Genomic DNA, 20,949 nt, shown 5'->3' on the forward strand with positions numbered 1-20,949 from the left:
CTCTCTGCATTTTCTTGACAAAAACTTTTAATTTCATAGGCGTATCTGTCTCTGAATAGTGCTTAATACATTAATCCTGTAATCATAATGTCACTGTGATATAATTTCTTGTATATGTACGTTTCATTACTTTGTTAATGTTTTCATATAATTAAATGCCAAACAATTAATTCAAACGAACTAATTAAAGAAGAATATTCTAATTATTATGTAGTAAAAACGCTAGCCTAGTCAGGGAAGTTTGCCAAAGAATACGTTTGAAGGAAGTATTGCCTTGTCATCAAGGGAAATTAATGTTCAAGAAGAGTACTTTGGGTCCAAACTTGTTGGTGGAGCTGCGAAAAAGAAGTGTCTGCTGCCATACGTTGTCGACGAATAATGCCTTGCATCGCACCAACAACAATTCATCAAAGTAATATCCGACCAGTTTCATCTTTCAGATTTTACAAGGCTAGCCAGCGTAGTAGCTTTTCTGAAATGAATAGCAAAATGTTTTATGCAGCAACTGTTAGTGTAAGTGAACTTCACGTCAATCATTTACCTAATCATTTACCTAACAGGCTCCTATCCTACCAAAATTATTGATTCCGAGAATACCACCAATGAAAGAACAGGAAACCGTTGAAAGTGATGAGCTTATTTAAATTTGGTAACTAAGATAAAGAAGAGCAATTTACAAAGCTGTGTAGTACTGTCACTTAACAGTAGTAAACTTTGTTGTTTGGTAGTACAATGCCCAACAGTAAAAGAGTAAAAGCATAACTTAAATTAATAGTGACAAAATATTACTTCAGAGTAATACATTTTGTGCCTTTTGTGTGCCCTGTAAACTCTGCACACGTCTGCAAATCACATAACAGTGTAGTGCAAAGTGAAACGTTATGAACTCTCCAGAAATAACTTACTATAATAGAAAACAACGATTTATGAACATTTGCATTTCTAAAATCAATAACAGTTAGGATTACAGTGAGTAACGCAAAGCTATTCATTACAGAAGCTATTTTGCAAACAATTAACTTTAACATGCATGTGCTCAGTACAAATGATTCTGCTGGTTTTCAGACTGAAATTTTAATTCATGGTATTAACTGTGTTTTTACATCTGAATTCGAGTCCGTGCCTTTGGTTCCGTTCTCACCTGATTACAAATCAATGATTAGTTCTTAATTGCAGTTTATAAACAATGAATAATCATAGAGTAACTTTGGTCACACAGTGAGTTGGCGGAGGTTCTTAAGTAATTTGGAACCTTAAATTGTAACAGATTCAGTTCATTTATTCCAAATACTTCTAACTATTGCTTATTTTTACTCTTTTTGTCAACATTTCTTTCAATTGTTGTGCGAAGGTAGTCGTGCGATAACCCTTTGGTATCTGCACTTATGCAGATTTTTATTTTTCTTCGCAATAGATGCCTTTCCCAAACAACAGGAATATTTGTTGTGACTGCGTAGGCTTTCCCGGCGTAATAAGCCTTGAAAGTCTCTTCGGGTTTGCTGCCAGGGGGTATTTGGTGCACGTGTGATTTAAAATCCGAATTAACCGGAACTGTACGTCAGTTACTTCACCGTTATTTCATATGGTCTGCTTATTGTTGAAGTCCGCAAAAAAAGGATAAAAAAATGTTTTTGAAATTAACGTATACGGATGGAAGTGAATGTACAATCATTAGTTCTATAGTTCTATCTCCAATTTTATTGTGTAAATTCACTTTTGTTGTACACCTTGTTATAAAATTGTATTTCTGTTTTCACATTTGTAAATATTATTTTGGTTGTGATTATAATATGGTCTGAAAATATTGCTGTGTATGGAACGTAATTCAACTGACCACTTAGGGATGTTCTCTATCTATACAGGTTGTCCCAGAAGGAATGTCCAATATTCAGGGATATGAGAGAAACAATCATTCGAAGCAAAAATGTCTAGTAAACATGAGCTCTAAAATGCATACCTTAAGAGTCTCGAACACTTATTCATCTTAGATACTGTGAAACAAATTTGTCCTGTTGCTAACGCTTTGCTTTCCATATTTTGAGAGGTGGTAGTATAGACCAAAACAAAAAAAGTAATATAGACCAAAACGAAAAAAAATCAAATAAACATGGGCTCTCAATTGCTTGCCTTCGAAGAGCTATGAGCACTTGCTCATATTCGTTACTATAAAACACATCTCATCAACTGAACAAGTGCTCATAGCTGTTGAGATATACATTTTAGAGCCCACGTTTAGTACATCATTCTTCATTGTTATGACACTTACTGCCTCCTCCCTCATTAGGAAACGTAGTGAGTTTGTAGTAAAAGAGATCCGTTTCACAGCAGTGAAGCTGAAGTACTCATAGCTCCTAAGGTATGCATTTTACAGCCATGTTTACAAGACTTAATTCTTGCGAATGATCGTCCCTGTGATACCCCTGAATACGGGTCTTTCCGCCTGGGACACCCGGTGTAAAATGTTGTTAAGATTGGAGATATTATGTTGTTGCAGCAGAAAACTACGAATTGCCGTGTCGGAAGGAGGAAGCGAGTGAGAATGTTCCACACGCGATATGTGTACGTTTCTATTCGTTTGAGAGGCGTTGTGTTAAAAGAATTTGCATTGTACTGTCAGCATATTCGGAAGTGGTTCCACTGATAACCTTGTGGTTGTATTTCACAAAGCTACGACCATGTGGAGGGCGTGGAATATTTTCCTTGGCAGTAAGACAATGTAGGAGTTATCCCTAAATGTCTCTATTTCCAACTGGGAACATATGTCAGCTCATACCCCATCGTCCCGCAAAGGGCGAGAAGAAAATAAAATCTCAAATTAGAACTCATGCAAGCAACGTAACTAAATAAAGATATAAACCTAGACCCTGTCCTCCAGTTGGCAGTTGGATGAAAACAGAAAAGTACAGGATGACAATTATTGAACTATATGAAATAAAATCGTCACAACTTCTGAACGGTTTGCGTTTGGACGTTCAAACTGCACGTTTGGCGGCGGGGAATCATGGGAATTAGTAAGGTTTGGTTTGGCGACGAAGCCCACTTTCATTTGGATGGGTTCGTCAGTAAGCAAAACTGGTGCATTTGAGGGACTGACAATCCACATTTTGCGATCGAAAAGTATTTTCATTCCCAACGCGTGACTGTGTGCTGTGCGATGTTCAGACACGGAATAACCGGTACGGTATTCCTTGACGACACGGTGACTACCGAACGGTACGTGAAGGTTTTGGAAGATGATTTCATCGCCATTATCCAAAGTGACCCTGGTTCCGACAAGATGTCCAAGCAAGACGGAGCTCGACCCCATCAAAGCCGGAGAATGTTTGGTGTACTAAAAAATGGCTCTAAGCACTATGGGACTTAACATCTGAGGTCATCAGTTCCCTAGAACTTAGAACTACTTATACATAACTAACCTAAGGTCATCACACACATCCACGCCCGAGGCAGGATTCGAACCTGAGACCGTAGCGGTCGCACGGTTCCAGACTGAATCGCCTAGAGCCGCTCGGGCACTGCGGACGGCGTTTGGTGTACTGGAGCTGAACTTTTGGGACCACATTCTGGCTCTGGGGTACCCAGAGGCCACTGGCATGGGCCCCGATTGGGCACCATATTCTCCGGATCTGAACATATGTGACTCCTTTTCGTGGGGCTATATTAAAGACAAGGTGTACAGCAATAATCCCAAAACCACTGCTGAGCTGAAAACAGCCATTCAGGAGGTCCAGATTATTAAAAGATTACGCTCGTAAACATGAACGGTCTGGGAGACGCAAGTTTAACAAGTAACAATTTCTGATAAGAACTGCGAACTGTCTTATTAGAAGCAGAAGTGTGTCGAAATGCGATTTGATCTTCAGAACTGTATTAAGCAGAGACTGAAATATTAAGCAATAGACTGAAATTTAAACATACAGAAGTTTGCTGACTGTATGGGCCATTCACGTTGTCAGTGGAACAAAATGAATGTGCAGGCTTTGATCAAATAATCTTAGAACGGGCGTGTATTGTTGATTATATTGACAGTGTTCCGCACTATTTGGACATCAGATTCATATCTTAACGTTCGATGTGAATGTTGAGACTTACAGCATGTCGCAAACTGTCGAACGGTGTATTTCCAGAGCAAAGTTCCAGTACACTGCATTTTACTCCGCTGTTTACAAATGTTAAACATCAAGATTCAACATTACCGAGATCGTTCATTTTGTCTTGTAGTAGCGGCGCTAGCAGCTTGTATTGCAGCATGAACGAGGCTACGTCATCGAAAGGTATGCCTTCTCCGACATCTCCCTAGGCTTCGACGAAACTCAACGGTTACATGAAAAAATGGCGCAACTATTGAGAACTTAGTTTGTCAACGTTTATTTATGAGAATGCACTTTACAGATAATAAAGTAGAATCATAATTAAAACTAGTTGAAAAGTAAAAGGCTTATCAGTTTCGACAAAGAACTCATTTGTAATTACTACACATTAAAAATATATATCTTCTGATGTAGGAGGTTACGTAATGCAAACAAGAACGTACAGAGAGTGCAGTATTTGACTGATAACTTGGTTACAGTATTCGACAATCCGTTCAAACTAAATTGCATTGCCTTATCATTTATTATTTCATATAGATAAGCAGAATACAGGTAACGTTTGTCAAGTACTTTTGAAGTGCCAGATACTGAATGTTATACAGAATTACTTCTCACTGTCGCCTGCTATCATGGGTCATTACACAAGCAAGCTCACAAAAAGATTTTAATTGCTCAATAGCTTTCATCACTAATCTTTATTCATCTGTTACTTTAAACTTAACCATATTATTTGAATATCTATTGTGTAGTACAATTGAGGAAGTGCGTTTGTGTTGTACGGATGTGTGTCAGTTACCAGTTACCGTCCTTTGGCAGACGGAAAGTGAACCCAACATTTTGGTAGAAAAGCTATTTAGTGGGAGTCAACGGCATTTCTGCCAGTCGATAATGTTCTGTTCTGTGTGACTGTTCTACAAGAACAGCTTAATTGGAATAGACTTTACTTGAAAAATTATTATTAAAAAAGGATTCTTGTAGATCCAGAATTCCCTGTTGCCCCTAGATGGGAATTGTAAATTTGACAACAGACACCACATTCAAGAAGCGTATTTTCTTTCGGAATCAGCGTCTAGATTTACACAATTTCAGGTGAAACTGAAGTCATCTGGCAAGATGTAAAATAGGATTTGAAGAACTACGTTCCGCTAGTCTAGTATAATGTATGTATTTGATCACTGTATTTATTGATCAATCGGCATCTCAACCTAAATAGGGATTTTACCAGTTCTCCCCTTACATACTATGAGATCTGCTGACAGGATCAACGTATGACCATGTGCTGTGTGTATCCAGTGTGAATTACACTCGAAATTTTAGAGACATGAACCACAAAGGTCTTATAAAAGAAAACGATGATGTTTCAGAACGAGCCCGTACAGATTACAAGCAAAATTTGTGAAATGGAGAAGCACATCTGTTTGCGCGTTTACTGTAGGGAAGAGGTAAAGACACAGAGATTTGGTGATCAACAACTCCCAGAGATCTGTAATTCTGAGTTTATTAAGTGCAAATAAAGAGAATCCAAAATTAGAGTTATATGCATGTCGAAGGCATATGGTACGGCGATACACCTAAGCGAGGAGCAGTCTTCCGTGGGACACGCCAGTCAGTAACGTCATTCTGTCACGACTGTCTGTTCGGAGATATTTAGCGTCAATTTTTTTGTTAATTTTTGAATGGTGAAGTTACTTAGCTACTGTATTTTTCATTCTAGGCGACTTAAAACGAACATGAAAAGTAAACGTTGTAAGTACGCTGTTTAGGTTTTTATGTTGGTAACGTTACCTAGCGCTCTGTATGAAAATCACTGACTGTGGTGTGTGCAGTCTGTGGCTGGTTGGCATTGTTGGAATATTTGCTATTGTAGTGGTGGGCAGTTGGATGTTAACAGCGCGTAGTGTTGCGCAGTTGCAGGTGAGCCGCCAGCAATGGTGGATGTGGGGAGAGAGATGGCGGAGTTTTGAGAGCGGATGATCTGGACGTGAGAGTAAATTTGTAAGACTGGATGTCATGAACTGATATATATATATATATATATATATATATATATATATATATATATATATATATATATATATACATTGTTTGTGCTCTATCAAAATCTTTCATTTGCTAACTATGGCTATCAGTAGTTAGTGCCTTCAGTAGTTACAATCTTTTATTTAACTGGCAGTATTGGCGCTTGCTGTATTGCAGTAGTTTGAGTAACGAAGATTTTTGTGAGGTGAGTGATTCATGAAAGGTATAGGTTATTGTTAGTCAGGACCATTCTTTTGTAGGGATATATGAAAGTCAGATTGCGTTGCGCCAAAAATATTGTGTGTCAGTTTAAGCACAGTCATTTATAATTTTTCTAAGGGGACGTTTCAACGTGAACAAACAACAGAGATAATTTTCGAAGCATATAAATGTTCTTAAATAGAGTCAATAGCTGGCTCAATGTAGCGTTTACCCCAGGCTTGTCAGTTACCATGACAGGCAACGCTTGGAGCGTGTGGCTTGAAGCAAAGACGGAGTGTGTTGGCGACGGCGCAAGGGAATTCTCGACTCTCTCTGCGCTGAAAGCATCGAGCACGCGCCCTGTTACTAGCTCGCCACTGTTATGAATGGTAAAAGAAACGTCAGAGCTGGCGTGGGGCTGGGCTGGGTAGGGAGTGGAGGGGAGGGGGGAGGGAGACCCACATATCAAAGTTTGCTTGTAGAATAGCTTTATAGGCGCTATCCAAAACATGATATCTGGTGCACAACAGTGCTATTGTTTTCGTCAAGGGAGTGGTAAGTGCAGAGACGGCGTTCAAACAGAAGTGGCTTGGAACCTGGTGCCTTTACTTTTTTTGGACGAGAATGTGCTCTTCTGGCGACCGTGGCTACTGTGACAGTTGTCTCGTCAGGACTGGCTGACTCTTCTGTAGCGGTAAAGGAAACTGTAGAGGGCTGCGTCGATGACACATCTTGACCGCACAGTGGACAGTCTCCTTGAAAACGGCACCGTTGGGCGTGTTTACCGTCGAAGTCCACGTCGAAGTCGAAAGACCTGTCGGTGCTGTCTTCGGCCGGCCAGCACTGGGAAGGGAGGAACGCGGCAGCATCTGTGTCTGACTCCTTGGTCGTCCACTTGTTGAGGATCTGCCTCTGGAAGACTAGGCCGACTGGGGGACCCTTGAGCGCCGGGAAGTCCAGGTAGGAGGCGAAGAAGCAAGAGTACGGCGCGCCCAGGAGACCGCGCAACTGCACGGCGGGCACTGCGCTGCGGCTAGCGTCGCCCATCCCGCAGACGATGGTGGGCGCGCCTCCTCGGAAAGCGACCCTGACCAGAGGGGCGCCGGCGGTGAAGGGGCTGGCGTGGTAGCCTGCGGACACGCGGACGCACTTGTGCCACTGGCCGACCCTTCCCACCGTCCGCCGGCGGGCCCGAAGAGGGAACAGAGCGGCCGGCAGCGTGCTGGGGGCTCCCACTCCGTCGGTGACGCAGGCGAACGACGGCGTCGGAGAGGTGGTCAACTCCGGGTACTGCCTTCCACCTCCCCTGAGGATCGAACAACTTAGGTGTAAAATTTTTTAAACAGCAAAAATTATCTAGATTCGAATTAGATCAAGCTGGACAGTAAAGATTTGTGCTACATCTAAAGTGTGACCTCATACGAGGCATGTTCAAAACGAAAGATTACTAAGTTTTTAGAAAAAACATACTTAAAAAATTAAAGAATTTTGTTGAAACACTTTTTAACTAGAATGAGATTTTCACCCTGGAGCGGAGTGTGCGCTGATATGAAACTTCCTGGCAGATTAATACTGTGTGCCGGACCGAGACTCGAACTCGGGACCTTTGCCTTTCGCGGGCACGTGCTCTACCAACTGAGCTACCCAAGCACGACTCACGCACCGTCCTCACGGCTTTACTTCTGCCAGTACCTCGTCTCCTACTTTCCAAACTTTACAGAACGCCTCCTGCGAACCTTGCAGAACTAGCACTCCTGAAAGAAAGGTTATTGCGGAGACATGGCTTAGCCACAGCCTGGCGGATGTTTCCAGAATGATATTCGCGGGCAAGTGCTCTACCAGGCAAAGGTCCCGATTTCGAGTCTCGGTCCGGCACACAGTTTTAATGTGCTAGGAAGTTTCATGTCAGCGCACACTCCGCTGCAGAGTGAACATCTCATTCTGGAAACATCCCCCAGGCTGTGGCTAAGCCATGTCTCCGCAATATCCTTTCTTTCTGTAAAGTTTGGAAAGTAGGAGACGAGGTACTGGCAGAAGTAAAGCTGTGAGGACAGCGTGTGAGTCGTGTTTGGGTAGCTCAGTTGGTAGAGCACTTTCCCGCAAAAGGCAAAGGTCCCGAGTTCGAGTCTCGGTCCGGCACACACTTTTAATCTGTTCTTCAACGTAATCGCCATCCTGTTCAGTGTATTTGGTGAGCTGTGGCTCAAGCTTCTTTATGACCTCTTCAATAATACAAATGTAAAGGCTGTCCTTCTGTAAGCCAGTGAAAGCTGGAAAATAGATAAAAAGATAACATCCCAGTTACAAAGCTTCATAAATAGATTTCTTCGATGCATCATGAATATCTGGTGGCCAGAAAAAATATGAAATGAGGAGCTCTGGCGAATAACAAACGCGATACCTATAGAAGACCAGATACGAGGGATAAAGTGGGGTTGGTTGTGGCACACCTTGAGAAAACCAGATGGAGCCATCGAGGAAAAAGTATTGGAATGGAATCCCCAGGAAACAAGGAAGAGAGGAAGACCACGGGGAAGATGGAAGAGGACAGTGGAAGGGGAAGCAAAAAGAGTTGGCAAGACCTGGGCAGAATTGAGGCAAATGGCCAAAGACAGAGATGGATGGCGAGTTCTCCTGGATGCCCTATGCCCCCACAGGGGCAAAGGAATTAAGTCAAGTCACGTCAAAGAACTCTACCGCCGTCACCTTCCAGCACTTCATAACCTCTTTCTGCACCTGCTCGTTGCTTGAAAATTTGATTTCACTCATGTGCTCATCCAGGGAGGTGAAAAGATAACGTTCTGAAGGCGCCAAGTAAGGGGAATACCGTGGATGGTTCAAAACAACTCCAACCAAACGAGTCTAAGAGCACCTTGATGGTTAAGGCGATGTGAAGAGGGGCGTTGTCGGGCAATAAGCACAATCCTCTCGTCATTATTGCCATTCTTACGTTTTGAATGCTGGTTTCGAATTTTTTTAGGGTCTCACACTATTGTTGTGCATTCATGGTATCCCCTTGTGGTAGAAATTCGGCCAACCTAATGCGTTTTCAGTCCCCAACCGCTAAGCTTAAGATTTTTTTTTTAAAGCCAGAATTTTAGTTTTGAAGCTTTGGCACATGGGAACCGGAATAATGCCACTGTCACTCGATGGTCTTCACGAACAGTTTCCTCGTTGCCAGAATGAGATTTTCACTCTGCAGCGGAGTGTGCGCTGATATGAAACTTCCTGGCACATTAAAACTGTGTGCCGGACCGTGACTCGAACTCGGGACCTTTGCTTTTTGCGGGCAAGTGCTCTACCAACTGAGCTACCCAAGCACCCAAGCACGACTCACGCCCCGTCCTCACAGCTTTACTTCTGCCAGTACCTCGTCTCCTGCTTTCCAAACTTTACAGAATCTCTCCTGCGTAACTTGCAGAACTAGCACTCCTGAAAGAAAGGATATTGCGGAGACATGGCTTAGACACAGCCTGGGGGATGTTACAAGAATGAGATTTTTACTCTGCAGCGGAGTGCGCGCTGATATGAAACTTCCTGACAGATTAAAACTGTGTGCCAGACCGAGACTCGAACTCGGGACCTTTGCCTCTCGCGGGTAGAGCACTTGCCCGCGAGAGGCAAAGGTCCCGAGTTCGAGTCTCGTTCCGGCACACAGTATTGTTGTGCATTCATGACCCCCCCCCCCCCCCCTGTGGCAGAAATTGGACCAAAATGTAGCCTTTTCAGTGCCAAACCGCTGAACTTACGATTTTTTTTTTAAAGGCAGTATTGTGGTTTTGAAGCTTTGGCACATCGGAGCTGGAATGATGCCACTGTCAATCGATGGTCTTCACGAACAGTTTCCTCGTTATTTTGAACCATCTCATCAGTCAGAATGGAAAATCTTCCACTCCTCTGTTCGTCACTTACATTTGTTCTGCCTCCGTTGAACTCCCTAAACTACTGAAACACACTCGTTCTGTTCGTAACGCCTTCGTAGTGAACAGTTTTGATTCGCGAAAAAATTTCGCAAGTAGAAAACGGATCGCAGTACGTGGCTCGCACTTGGCTGGCTAACTTCATCTTTCACGCAACTGGACACTACAACGTGAGTTTACGTATTACTGTGTTCCTACGATGCTCTCTCTGGTCAGCCTACCATTCAGTGTTGCCAACTCTCAAAAAACCACAGTTAATTATGATCGCAGTGGACTTACTTTCTGAACATACCTCGTAAAATTTACTGTCCACACCAAACGTATCCTAAATATAAAATACGTGCATTGTGAAAATGGGCGAAGTAGGAAACAAGTTAGCCAATAAATTGCATATTTGGTGTAAATAACAAAATCTGTATAATTTTGATAGTGGGTGCACTCAGCGCCTGTGATATGATTTTTAAACTGTAGAGCGCAGCAATCAGTCGTCCTCCTTTTTTTGCAGATTTTACTGGGCAAATCCAGATTTCGACTAGCGCTTAGCCATTATACAGTAGTATTCAAAGAGCTGTGACTGACGCCCACAACAGGGAACTGACATGCATCGAGACCAGAAAATAGCGCATTGATAATGAATGGCTAGGCACTAGCCGAAATCTGGATTTGCCAAATAAAATCAGCAGAAAAAGGACGACTAGTTGCTGCGCTCTACAATTTATTAAAAAAAGATATAAAACCTGTATAAGTTATGTCGCTGTTTTGCGATATTTCATCGCTTGACCAAACTACACTACGCAACAGAATTAAAGAATCACTCTTCTCAAACCTCATAAATGTCTTTCATTTCGACGTATAGTTTGAAATTTGGTTCAAAGGTGCCTAAAAACTTCCTCTATAATGGTGCAAAAGTATTGCACCGTGCGACGTCTCGGGCTCGAAGACACTTCCAGCAGAAAAGTGTTAACACCTACGAAAAGAAGGCCACACGTCAGAAGTTCATGTGACGTGTGAAGTTCTTGCTTTCGTGTACAAGTTGTAGCCACTAGGGACGCTTCAAAATCGTTCGATTAAATGAGAACGTGATCTGTAACAGCAAAGGATGCTTGTGCTTTTGCAGTTATCCTGTTTCCGCCCTCTGTGGCGTGATCAGGGAGGGGTGCGACATTGACACATACGGGAATACAATGGCAAAGGGTCCCTCCAAGACCTCACAGTTCGGCAACAACCACGGTGGCACCAGCTCACATTTTTTTGAGTCTTTTAGAGATGTTACTTATAATCCGTCTTGATTGCAAAATGTTTATTCTTATGACCGGTTTCGGTTCCTCTAGAACCATCTTCAGATCTGATATTTCGGTTGCAGGAGTAACCCGTTCAAACACAGCAACTTTCACATCACTGATTACGGCTATTCTATCAGACATCATGCCTGTTTTTGCAAAATTTTAAAGATGTGCCTTTACATAGAAACAGTGCTAGAATCATGCAACCACTTGACGTCCCTCCGATACCAATTGTCTACGTGCAGGAGTCTAGGGTTACTTGGCAGGTTTTGTCTGTAAATCGACGTTTTTAAAATTCTCGGTAAATGCCGGTGGCGGTCACTAAGAATATTGTCGAACTGGGGTCGGGGGTCTTAGAGGGACCGTTACCGCACGTGTGAATGTCGCTCTCCTACGTGATCACTCCACAGCAGGGCGTGAAAGAGGAGGGCACAGAAAACATAACCACCATTTGCTGCTTCAGATCATGTTCAAATTTCGTCGAATGATGTCAACGGTCTCCAGGGGTTCCAGTCTGAACACGGAATTGCGGTTGTGCTGCACTTCAAAGGGGTGCAATCACTTTCAATGTGGATGCAGTCCTGAAATCTCGTTAGGTGAAGCGTCCGTGGATGTCAGCACCGTCAAAGTTTGTCAAGAACGCCGTCCTGTTATTCACCACACAGAGAGCTGTCGTTTTCGACCGCGAAATGTGCGGGAATCAGCGCCACAAGGACAGGGGTCGATTTTCATTGACGCTTCAAAAGAAAGGGTGAAATGTGGATAAGACAGGGTGTGACATCCTTCCCATCGTGCGACACATCCACGGTAACCTTGGGCAGAATTGCGGTGCAATTTGCTGACAATGACACCACTAACCATGAATTTATGAGCTGTGGTCTGTTTTTCGCAGGCTCATCATTTAATTCTGTTCTGCAGTGTAGATGAAGTGAGTGAATCTGGGTCTGACTTTCTTTGTTCTATAGAATTGCCACGTTAACAGAGCCAAGCAGCATTGTTGGCCGTATATCGCAGCCCCAGTCTCCATGCTTCTTTATCTGTACAAAAGCAGTCCGTCTGTAAACTGAAGCGCGAGCAAGAGAGTTGACACTCTCTCTGCCTACCTACGTCGCAAGGAACACCTAAAAGCTACTCCACAAAGTTATACACACCTTTCCACCACGCGACTTTTAAACGCGTTGCGAGGCTTTCTGTAGGCTTTCTGTTGGCCGCAAAGTTTGTTAACTCTATACAGAATATAAAATTAGTAATTGATAACTGCCGGCCGGTGCGGCCGAGCGGTTCTAGGCGCTTCAGTCTGGAACCACGCGACCGCTACGGTCGCAGGTTCGAATCCTGCCTCGGGCATGGATGTGTGTGATGTCCTTAGGTTAGTTAGGTTTAAGTAGTTCTAAGTTATAGGGGACTGATGACCTCAGATGTCAAGTGCCATAGTGCTCAGAGCCATTTTGAATTAATAACTGACAATGAGGAAGTAGGGAAGGGAATTAAAAAACAATGGCTCTAAGTGCTACGGGACTAAACGTCTGAGGTCATCAGTCCCCTAGAACTTAGAGCTACTTAAACCTAACTAACCTAAAGTCACCACACACATCCATGGCCGAGGCAGGATTCGAACCTGCGACCGTAGTGGCCTCGCGGTTCTAGACTGAAGCACCTAGAACCGCTCGGCCACATCGGCCGGCCCAGGGAATTAAAGTTACATTAGGAATGGAATGAGTAGTGTCCTGAAAAGAGCTGATAGAAGAAGTACCAACGAAAGTAAAATAAGGATAATGAGATGTAGTGCATGTAAATCAGGTAATCCTGAGGGAACTAGATTAGAAAATCAGATGTTGGCAGAAATAGAAGAGTTTTGCTACTTAGGCAAAAAATAAATAATTATAGCAGAAGTTAGAGGAGAAAAAAGAAATATGTTAATGTAGGATAGATACTAGGGTGTTAGGAAGTAGCTATTGAAAGTATTTATATTGTGTTTAGCCTTATATGTAAGCGAAACATGGACGATAGACTGAGTACACAAGAAGAGATAGAAGAACTTGAAATGTGTATTGCAGAAGAATACTGGAGCTTACATTGGTAGTTGGATAACTAATGTAGATATGTTGTTGTTGTTGTTGTGGTCTTCAGTCCTGAGACTGGTTTGATACAGCTCTCCATGCTACTCTATCCTGTGCAAGCTTCTTCATTTCCCAGTACTTACTGCAACCTACATCCTTCTGAATCTGCTTAGCGTACTCATCTCTTGGTCTTACTCTACGGTTTTTACCCTCCACGCTGCCCTCCAATGCTAAATTTGTGATCCCTTGATGCCTCAGAACATGCCCTACCAACCGGTCCCTTCTTCTTGTCAAGTTGTGCCACAAACTCCTCTTCTCTCCTATTCAATACCTCCTCATTAGTTATGTGAAGTACCCATCTAATCTTCAGCATTCTTCTGAAGCACCACATTTCAAAAGCTTCTATTCTCTTCTTGTCCAAGCTACTTATCGTCCATGTTTCACTTCCATACATGGCTACACTCCATACAAATACTTTCAGAAACGACTTCCTGACACTTAAATATATACTCGATGTTAACAAATTCCTCTTCTTCAGACGCTTTCCTTGCCATTGCCATTCTACATTTTACATCTTCTCTACTTCGACCATGATCAGTTATTTTGCTCCCCAAATAGCAAAACTCCTTTACTACTTTAAGTGTGTCATTTCCTAATCTAATTCCCTCAGCATCACCCGACTTAATTCGACTACATTCCATTATCCTCGTTTTGCTTTTGTTGATGTTCATCTTATATCCTTCTTTTAAGACACTGTCCATTCCGTTCAACTGCTCTTCCAAGTCCTTGGCTGTCTCTGACAGAATTACAATGTCATCGGCGAACCTCAAAGTTTTTATTTCTTCTCCATGGATTTTAATACCTACTCCGAATTTTTCGTTTCCTTTACTGCTTTCTCAATATACGGATTGAATAACATCGGGGATAGGCTACAACCCTGTCTCACTCCCTTTCCAACCACTGCTTCCCTTTCATGCCCCTCGACTCTTATAACTGCCATCTGGTTTCTGTAAATAGCCTTTAGCTCCCTGTATTTTACCCCTGCCACCTTCAGAATTTGAAAGAGAGTATTCCAGTCAACATTGTCAAAAGCTTTCTCTAAGTCTACAAATGCTAGAAACGTAAGTTTGCCTTTCCTTAATCTTTCTTCTAAGATAAGTCGTAAGGTCAGAATTGCCTCACGTGTTCCAACATTTCTACGGAATCCAAACTGATCTTCCCCGTGGTCGACCTCTACCAGTTTTTCCATTCGTCTGTAAGGAATTCGCGTTAGTATTTTGCAGCTGTGACTTATTAAACTGATAGTTCGGTAGTTTTCACATCTGTCAACATCTGCTTTCTTTGGGGTTTGAATTATTATATTCTTCTTGAAGTCTGAGGGTATTTCGCCTGTCTCATACATCTAGCTCACCAGATGGTAGAGTTTTGTCATGACTGGCTCTCCCAAGGCCGTCAGTAGTTCTAATGGACTGTTGTCTACTCCCGGGGCCCGTTTTCGACTCAGGTCTTTCAGTGCTCTGTCAAACTCTTCACGCAGTATCGTATCTCCCATTTCATCTTCATCTACATCCTCTTCCATTTCTATTATATTGTCCTCAAGTACATCACCCTTGTATAGACCCTCTATATACTCCTTCCACCTTTCTGCTTGCCCTTCTTTGCTTAGAACTGGGTTTCCATCTGAGCTCTTGATATTCATACAAGTGGTTCTCTTTTCTCCAAAGTTCTCTATAATTTTCCTGTAGGCAGTATCTATCTTACCCCTAGTGAGATAAGCCTCTACATACTTACATTTGTCCTCTAGCCATCCCTGTTTAGCCATTTTGCACTTCCTGTCGGTCTCATTTTTGAGACGCTGCTTCTTTTACTGCATTTTTATATTTTCTCCTCTCATCAATTAAGTTCAATATCTCTTCATTTACCCAAAGATTACTACCAGCCCTCGTCTTTTTACCTACTTGATCGTCTGCTGCCTTCACTACTTCATCCCTCAGAGCTACCCATTCTTCTTCTACTGTATTTCTTTCCCCCATTCCTGTCAATCGTTCCCTTATGCTCTCCCTGAAACTCTCTACAACCTCTGGTTTAGTCAGTTTATCAAGGTCCCATCTCCTTAAATTCCCACCTTTTTGCAGTTTCTTCAGTTTTAATCTACAGTTCATAACCAGTAGATTGTGGTCAGAGTCCACATCTGCCCCTGGAAATGTCTTACAATTTAAGACCTGGTTCCTAAATCTCTGTCTTACCATTATATTATTTATCTGATACCTTTTAGTATCTCCAGGGTTCTTCCATGCATACAATCATCTTTCATGATTCTTGAACCAAGTGTTAGCTATGATTAATTTATGCTCTGTGCAAAATTCTACCAGACGGCTTCCTCTTTCATTTCTTACCCCCAATCCATATTCACCTACTATGTTTCCTTCTCTTCCTTTTCCTACTCTCGAATTCCAGTCACCCATGACTATTAAATTTTTGTCTCCCTTCACTACCTGAATAATTTCTTTTATCTCATCATACATTTCATCAATTTCTTAATAATCTGCAGAGATAGTTGGCATATAAACTTGTACTACTGTTGAAGTCATGGGCTTCGTGTCTGTCTTGGCCACAATAATGCGTTCACTATGCTGTTTGTAGTAGCTTATCCGTACTCCTATTTTTTTTATTCATTATTAAACCTACTCCTGCATTACCCCTATTTAATTTTGTATTTAGAACCCTGTATTCACCTGACCAAAAGCCTTGTTCCTCTTGCCACCACTACATCTAACTTTAACCTATCCATTTCCCTTTTTAAATTTTCTAACCTACCTGCCCGATTAAGGGATCTGACATTCCGCGCTCCGATTCGTAGAACGCCAGTTTTCTTTCTCCTGATAACGACGTCATCCTGAGTGGTCCCCGCCCGGAGATCCGAATGGGGGACTATTTTACCTTCGGAATATTTTACCCAAGAGAACGCCATCATCATTTAATCTCACAGTAAAGCTGCATGCCCTCGGGAAAAATTACGTCTGTAGTTTCCCCTTGCTTTCAGCCGTTTGCAGTACCAGCACAGCAAGACCGTTTTGGTTAGTGTTACAAGGCCAGTTCAGTCAATGTAGATATACTAGATGGAATCAGAGAGAAAATCAATTTATGGCACAATAACATACAGGGATAGGTTAGTATCACATTTCCTAGTGTTTCAAAAGATTCTTAACTTAGTGGTGATACAGTGCAAAAATTGTAGGGGGTGAACCAAAGATTTCCGTAAGTAGCTTGAAGTGGATGTTCGATGCTGTGGCTATGATCAGATGGGGAGACTTACACAGAATAGCGTGGAGACGAGACGTCGAACTGAACACCATCACATCTTCAGTCAACTGACTTTCCTGCAGGACCTCTGCAGTTATGGGAGTCCTGTCCTTCCTAATCTATCTCTTTTCTGCCTTCCTGAAGGTCTCCATGTCCACCTTTCTGAGGTATTCTGTTACCATTAATGTCTTTCATGTGGCGTTATTGTAGAGGTTTCCTCTCTATCCAATACTGAACCTATTCGTGTAGGCATTTTTTTATGTTTTCCGTATTTCCTTAGTTGCATCTGTATTAATGGGATTTGCTCTGTCTAATGCAACTAAATAAAAGGCTGTTTTCTTTGTTTCATTCGCGTTTCGCTTCCTTTTGTTTGTGAAGCATCTTCAGTGATCTGTAATACATGTTTGTTTTTGTAGATTATAATAACTGCGTTGTAAAATAGTTACAGATCTGTTGCTACACTACAATTGTTTATTATTCTTTCGTTGTCGGGCGAGAGAATACCCTTTTTGTAGCATGAACTTGAAGTACTACTTGCATCTGCTTACGAGTTGTGGTCTTATTAGTGCATATGTGCCATCTTGAAGATTTACTAACACGTTTTACGTACCCAGGATGTTTGATTTTCGGCCTTTTAAGAACACTTTTAGACTTATTATCTGACTTCCACAGCTCACTTTTTTGTTTTTTAAACTGTCCGTAGTATTATCAACAGTCGCATTGTGTTTTTCGTTCGTCTTTTGTATGTGTTGTAGAGTCTATGTTAAAATGTTTTGTTTGTGGGGTACCGTGGTGTGCGTGTGGTTTTTTTCTTGTCATTTAGCATGGGCATATTCTATATCCGTATTTGTTATTGATTTAGTGCGTAACATCGTCAGCAGTTCACTAACAACGAAACGTGGACGTCACATCATTCTAGACGTGCTTGGCAGTAGCTATAACAGTCAGAATAAAGATTAGTTATTATAAGCAGCTATTCTGGTTCATCTTTCTAATAATCTTCGTGTGACGTTGAGGTTTTTCTGTCGTGATTGTTCATCCTAAGAACCTGCATGTTCTGTTCCGTGTTAGAGGCTTCATGTCCATAGTTTATTAGGTGTTCTGCAAAAGTAGAATGGCTGTTTTCATATTTCCAGCTTCGTATTTGTTCTTACATATACAGGATGACACAGAAAAACGGGAACATTTCCACAATTCAATAAAACTAGAAGTGATGAAGGAAAGAATTTGCATTCATATTAATTGAAACCTTACAATTTAGCCATTTACGAAACATTAATGGCATTTATCATTTTTTAAAATACGACCTATAGATGGTGTCCTCCTGTACGAATACATACGGGAAATCTGCTGTTGAGATTCCTCACTGACCGCTGCAACATCTCAGCTTGAATACAGTGATTTGCATCCGGAATTCTCTGTTTTGACTCACCCAGGGTTGTTGGTCGAGTCGTGTAGACTTTGCTCTTGAGGTAGCCCCACAAGAAAAAATCACAAACGGGTAAATCTGGCTTTCTAGGGAGGCAGGGAATGATACCGAATCGTGAGATCACAGGGTTGCCAACAGTTCCCTCACATATGCCCTTGATTGCCGCGTAGTGTGTGATGTGACTTCCTCCTGTTGAAACCAGGCTTCTTGAACATTTGGAGAGTTGTTCAACACAGGTGTAACGAAAGTTCGTAACATCCCCATGTAACGATCGGTATTGATAGTTATGGTGTTCCCCTGATAATTTGTGAAAAAATATGGTCCGATAATCCCATGTGATGAAACACCACACCATACTGTCACTTAACTATCGTGTAAAGAACGCTGATGAACGTCATTAGAATTTGTGTTTGCCTAGTAACGATAGTTCTGTTTATTCACATAACCTGTGAGATGAAAATGTGCCTCATCTGATATCCACAACTTGATTTGAAATTCATCGTCATTGTTTATTTTTGTTATCATTTGTTGACAGAATCCTAATCGTAACAGGTAATCGTCGTCCTTCAATTGTTGCACCATCTGTACGGATGAAATTTTTAATCAAGATGAATACTGTAAACACCCTCCTGGGACATTCCAGACACTGTTGCTTGCTTACGAATTGAACGCCGTGGGCTCCGTAAGACAGACTAGCGTACAACATCAATGTTCACTGGACAACGCACACTTCTTGGTCGTCCTGTTGGTTTCTTCATGAGCGCAGATCCAGTCTCCTCAATCCAACATTTTGTAGCGTGTTTCGAGGGAACGACATCATGACGTCATAAATTATAAAAACGTCGAAACTCCCTCTGCGCCGCTACCAAACTGTCAATGTTTTTATAAAATATTTTTATGGCTAATGCACGCTGTTGTCCGTTCCACTGATCCATGATTACTGAAATGGCGCACTGTTTACTCGCTGTCACGGGCCTGCAGTGCTGCCACTGGCCCATGCTCCCACTACTCATTTGAAACATTCCCGTTATTCTGTGTCACCCTGTATATCTATGGTTTGCTTGCGGTTTTCATTTTCCACTGTGTCCAGTATTGTAATTTTGCAACACCTTCTCCAACACGCACTTCCATTCCTTGAGGTTTTTCTTTCACATTCGTTGCCAGTGTTTGTGCCATATTTAACACAGCGCTTTCCAAAACTCCTTTTGCGGTCGTTTCTTGCCTCATTAGTCTTATAAACCTTTTCTCATAATCGCAGTTTCAGCCGTCGAAACGACTGCATTAAATTAATCTGAGGGCTTAACACTATGAAGTGACTTATTGTGACACCATTAACTGATGACCAGAGACTACATTTCCCAGGCGGCCAACATAGAGGATGTGAGCGGTGTCAAAGGTTGGCAAGACCGTCGTCGTGTTGCTCATCTGATTGTGAACTGCCGTTTTCGACAGCGAAATGTGTGGAATTCAACGTCCCAAGAAAAGGGGTGGTTTCATTGACTCCCTATGTCCCCCCCCCCCTTGCGCCCCCATGAGGCCTTTTCGTTGGAAAACAGCTTGATTTCAAAGCCGGGCATTGCGACAAAATGTGGGTAAGGGAGGCTGTGACGATCTCTCCATCTTGTGACAAGTCCACCGTGGCGCTGGGCAGAATGGTGGTGAAATATGGTGCCAATGTGACATCATGAACCCACCCTACATGTCACATTAATTTCTGAGAGCTGGCCGTTTTTGGCCATGTGTCGGTGCCTTGCTGTTTGAAGCGATGTCGATCCCAAGGGTGATGTTGCAGGGCGCCACACTTGTACAAAATTGCAGAAGAACGTCGTAGGCACATTTGGCCCAAATTTCAAACTTCTACGTCGCAAAGGAAGACATGCCCTGATTGAATTCGAGAAAATAAAAAGTTCTTTACAACTTGTATAAAAATTTGAGAGCAATCGTTATAGTGGAAGGCGTGAAGGGAATTACTGTTTGAGAAGAGAGTGAGACAAGGCTGTAGACTATCCCCGACGCTATTCAGTCTGTATGTTGAGCAACAGTAAAGTAAACCAAAGGAAAATTTGGAGAAGGAAGAGCAGCTGAACAGAATAGAAAATGTGAGTGTGAAATCTTATCGGACTTAACCGCTAAGGTCATTAATCCCTAAGCTTACACACTTCTTAACCTAAAGTATCCTAAGGACAAACACACACACCCATGCCCGAGGGAGGACTCGAGCCTCCGCCGGGATCAGCCACACAGTCCATGACTGCAGCGCCTCAGACCGCTCGGCTAATCCCTCCTATCCATGTGATTACATTTTCACGCAGTTTGGGTGCATAGATCCTGAGAAATCAGTACCCAGAACAACCACCTGTGGCCGTAATAGCGGCCTTCATACGCCTGGACATTGAGTCAAACAGAGCTTGGATGGCGTGTACAGGTACAGCTCCCCATGCAGGTTCAACACGATACCACAGTTCATCAAGAGTAGTGACTGGCGTATTGTGACGAGCCAGTTGCTCGGCCACCATTGACCAGACGTTTTCAATTGGTGAGAGATCTGGAGAATATGCTGGCCAGGGCAGCAGTCAAACATTTTCTGTATCCAGAAAGGCACGTACAGGACCTATAACATGCGGCGGTCGTGCATTATCCTGC

The 20,949-nt window shown here is 42.5% G+C and overlaps 1 protein-coding gene across 2 annotated transcripts in view; it reads right to left on the reverse strand.

Annotated features, from left to right (window-relative positions):
• Positions 1–5,571: 5,571 nt before the first annotated feature.
• LOC126419794 (uncharacterized) overlaps positions 5,572–20,949 on the reverse strand; it is a 66,576-nt gene continuing 51,198 nt past the window's right edge. The window contains exon 2 of one of the 2 annotated variants that reach the window (XM_050086980.1): positions 5,572–7,617. In XM_050086980.1, the coding sequence (XP_049942937.1) occupies positions 6,810–7,617 (808 nt within the window). In that variant the 3' untranslated portion in view covers positions 5,572–6,809. The remainder of the gene's footprint in view (positions 7,618–20,949) is intronic. The other variant, XM_050086978.1, reaches the window with a different exon arrangement.

The sequence above is a fragment of the Schistocerca serialis genome, chromosome 9 (assembly GCF_023864345.2).
Source record: "Schistocerca serialis cubense isolate TAMUIC-IGC-003099 chromosome 9, iqSchSeri2.2, whole genome shotgun sequence".
Classification (NCBI taxonomy): domain Eukaryota; kingdom Metazoa; phylum Arthropoda; class Insecta; order Orthoptera; family Acrididae; genus Schistocerca; species Schistocerca serialis.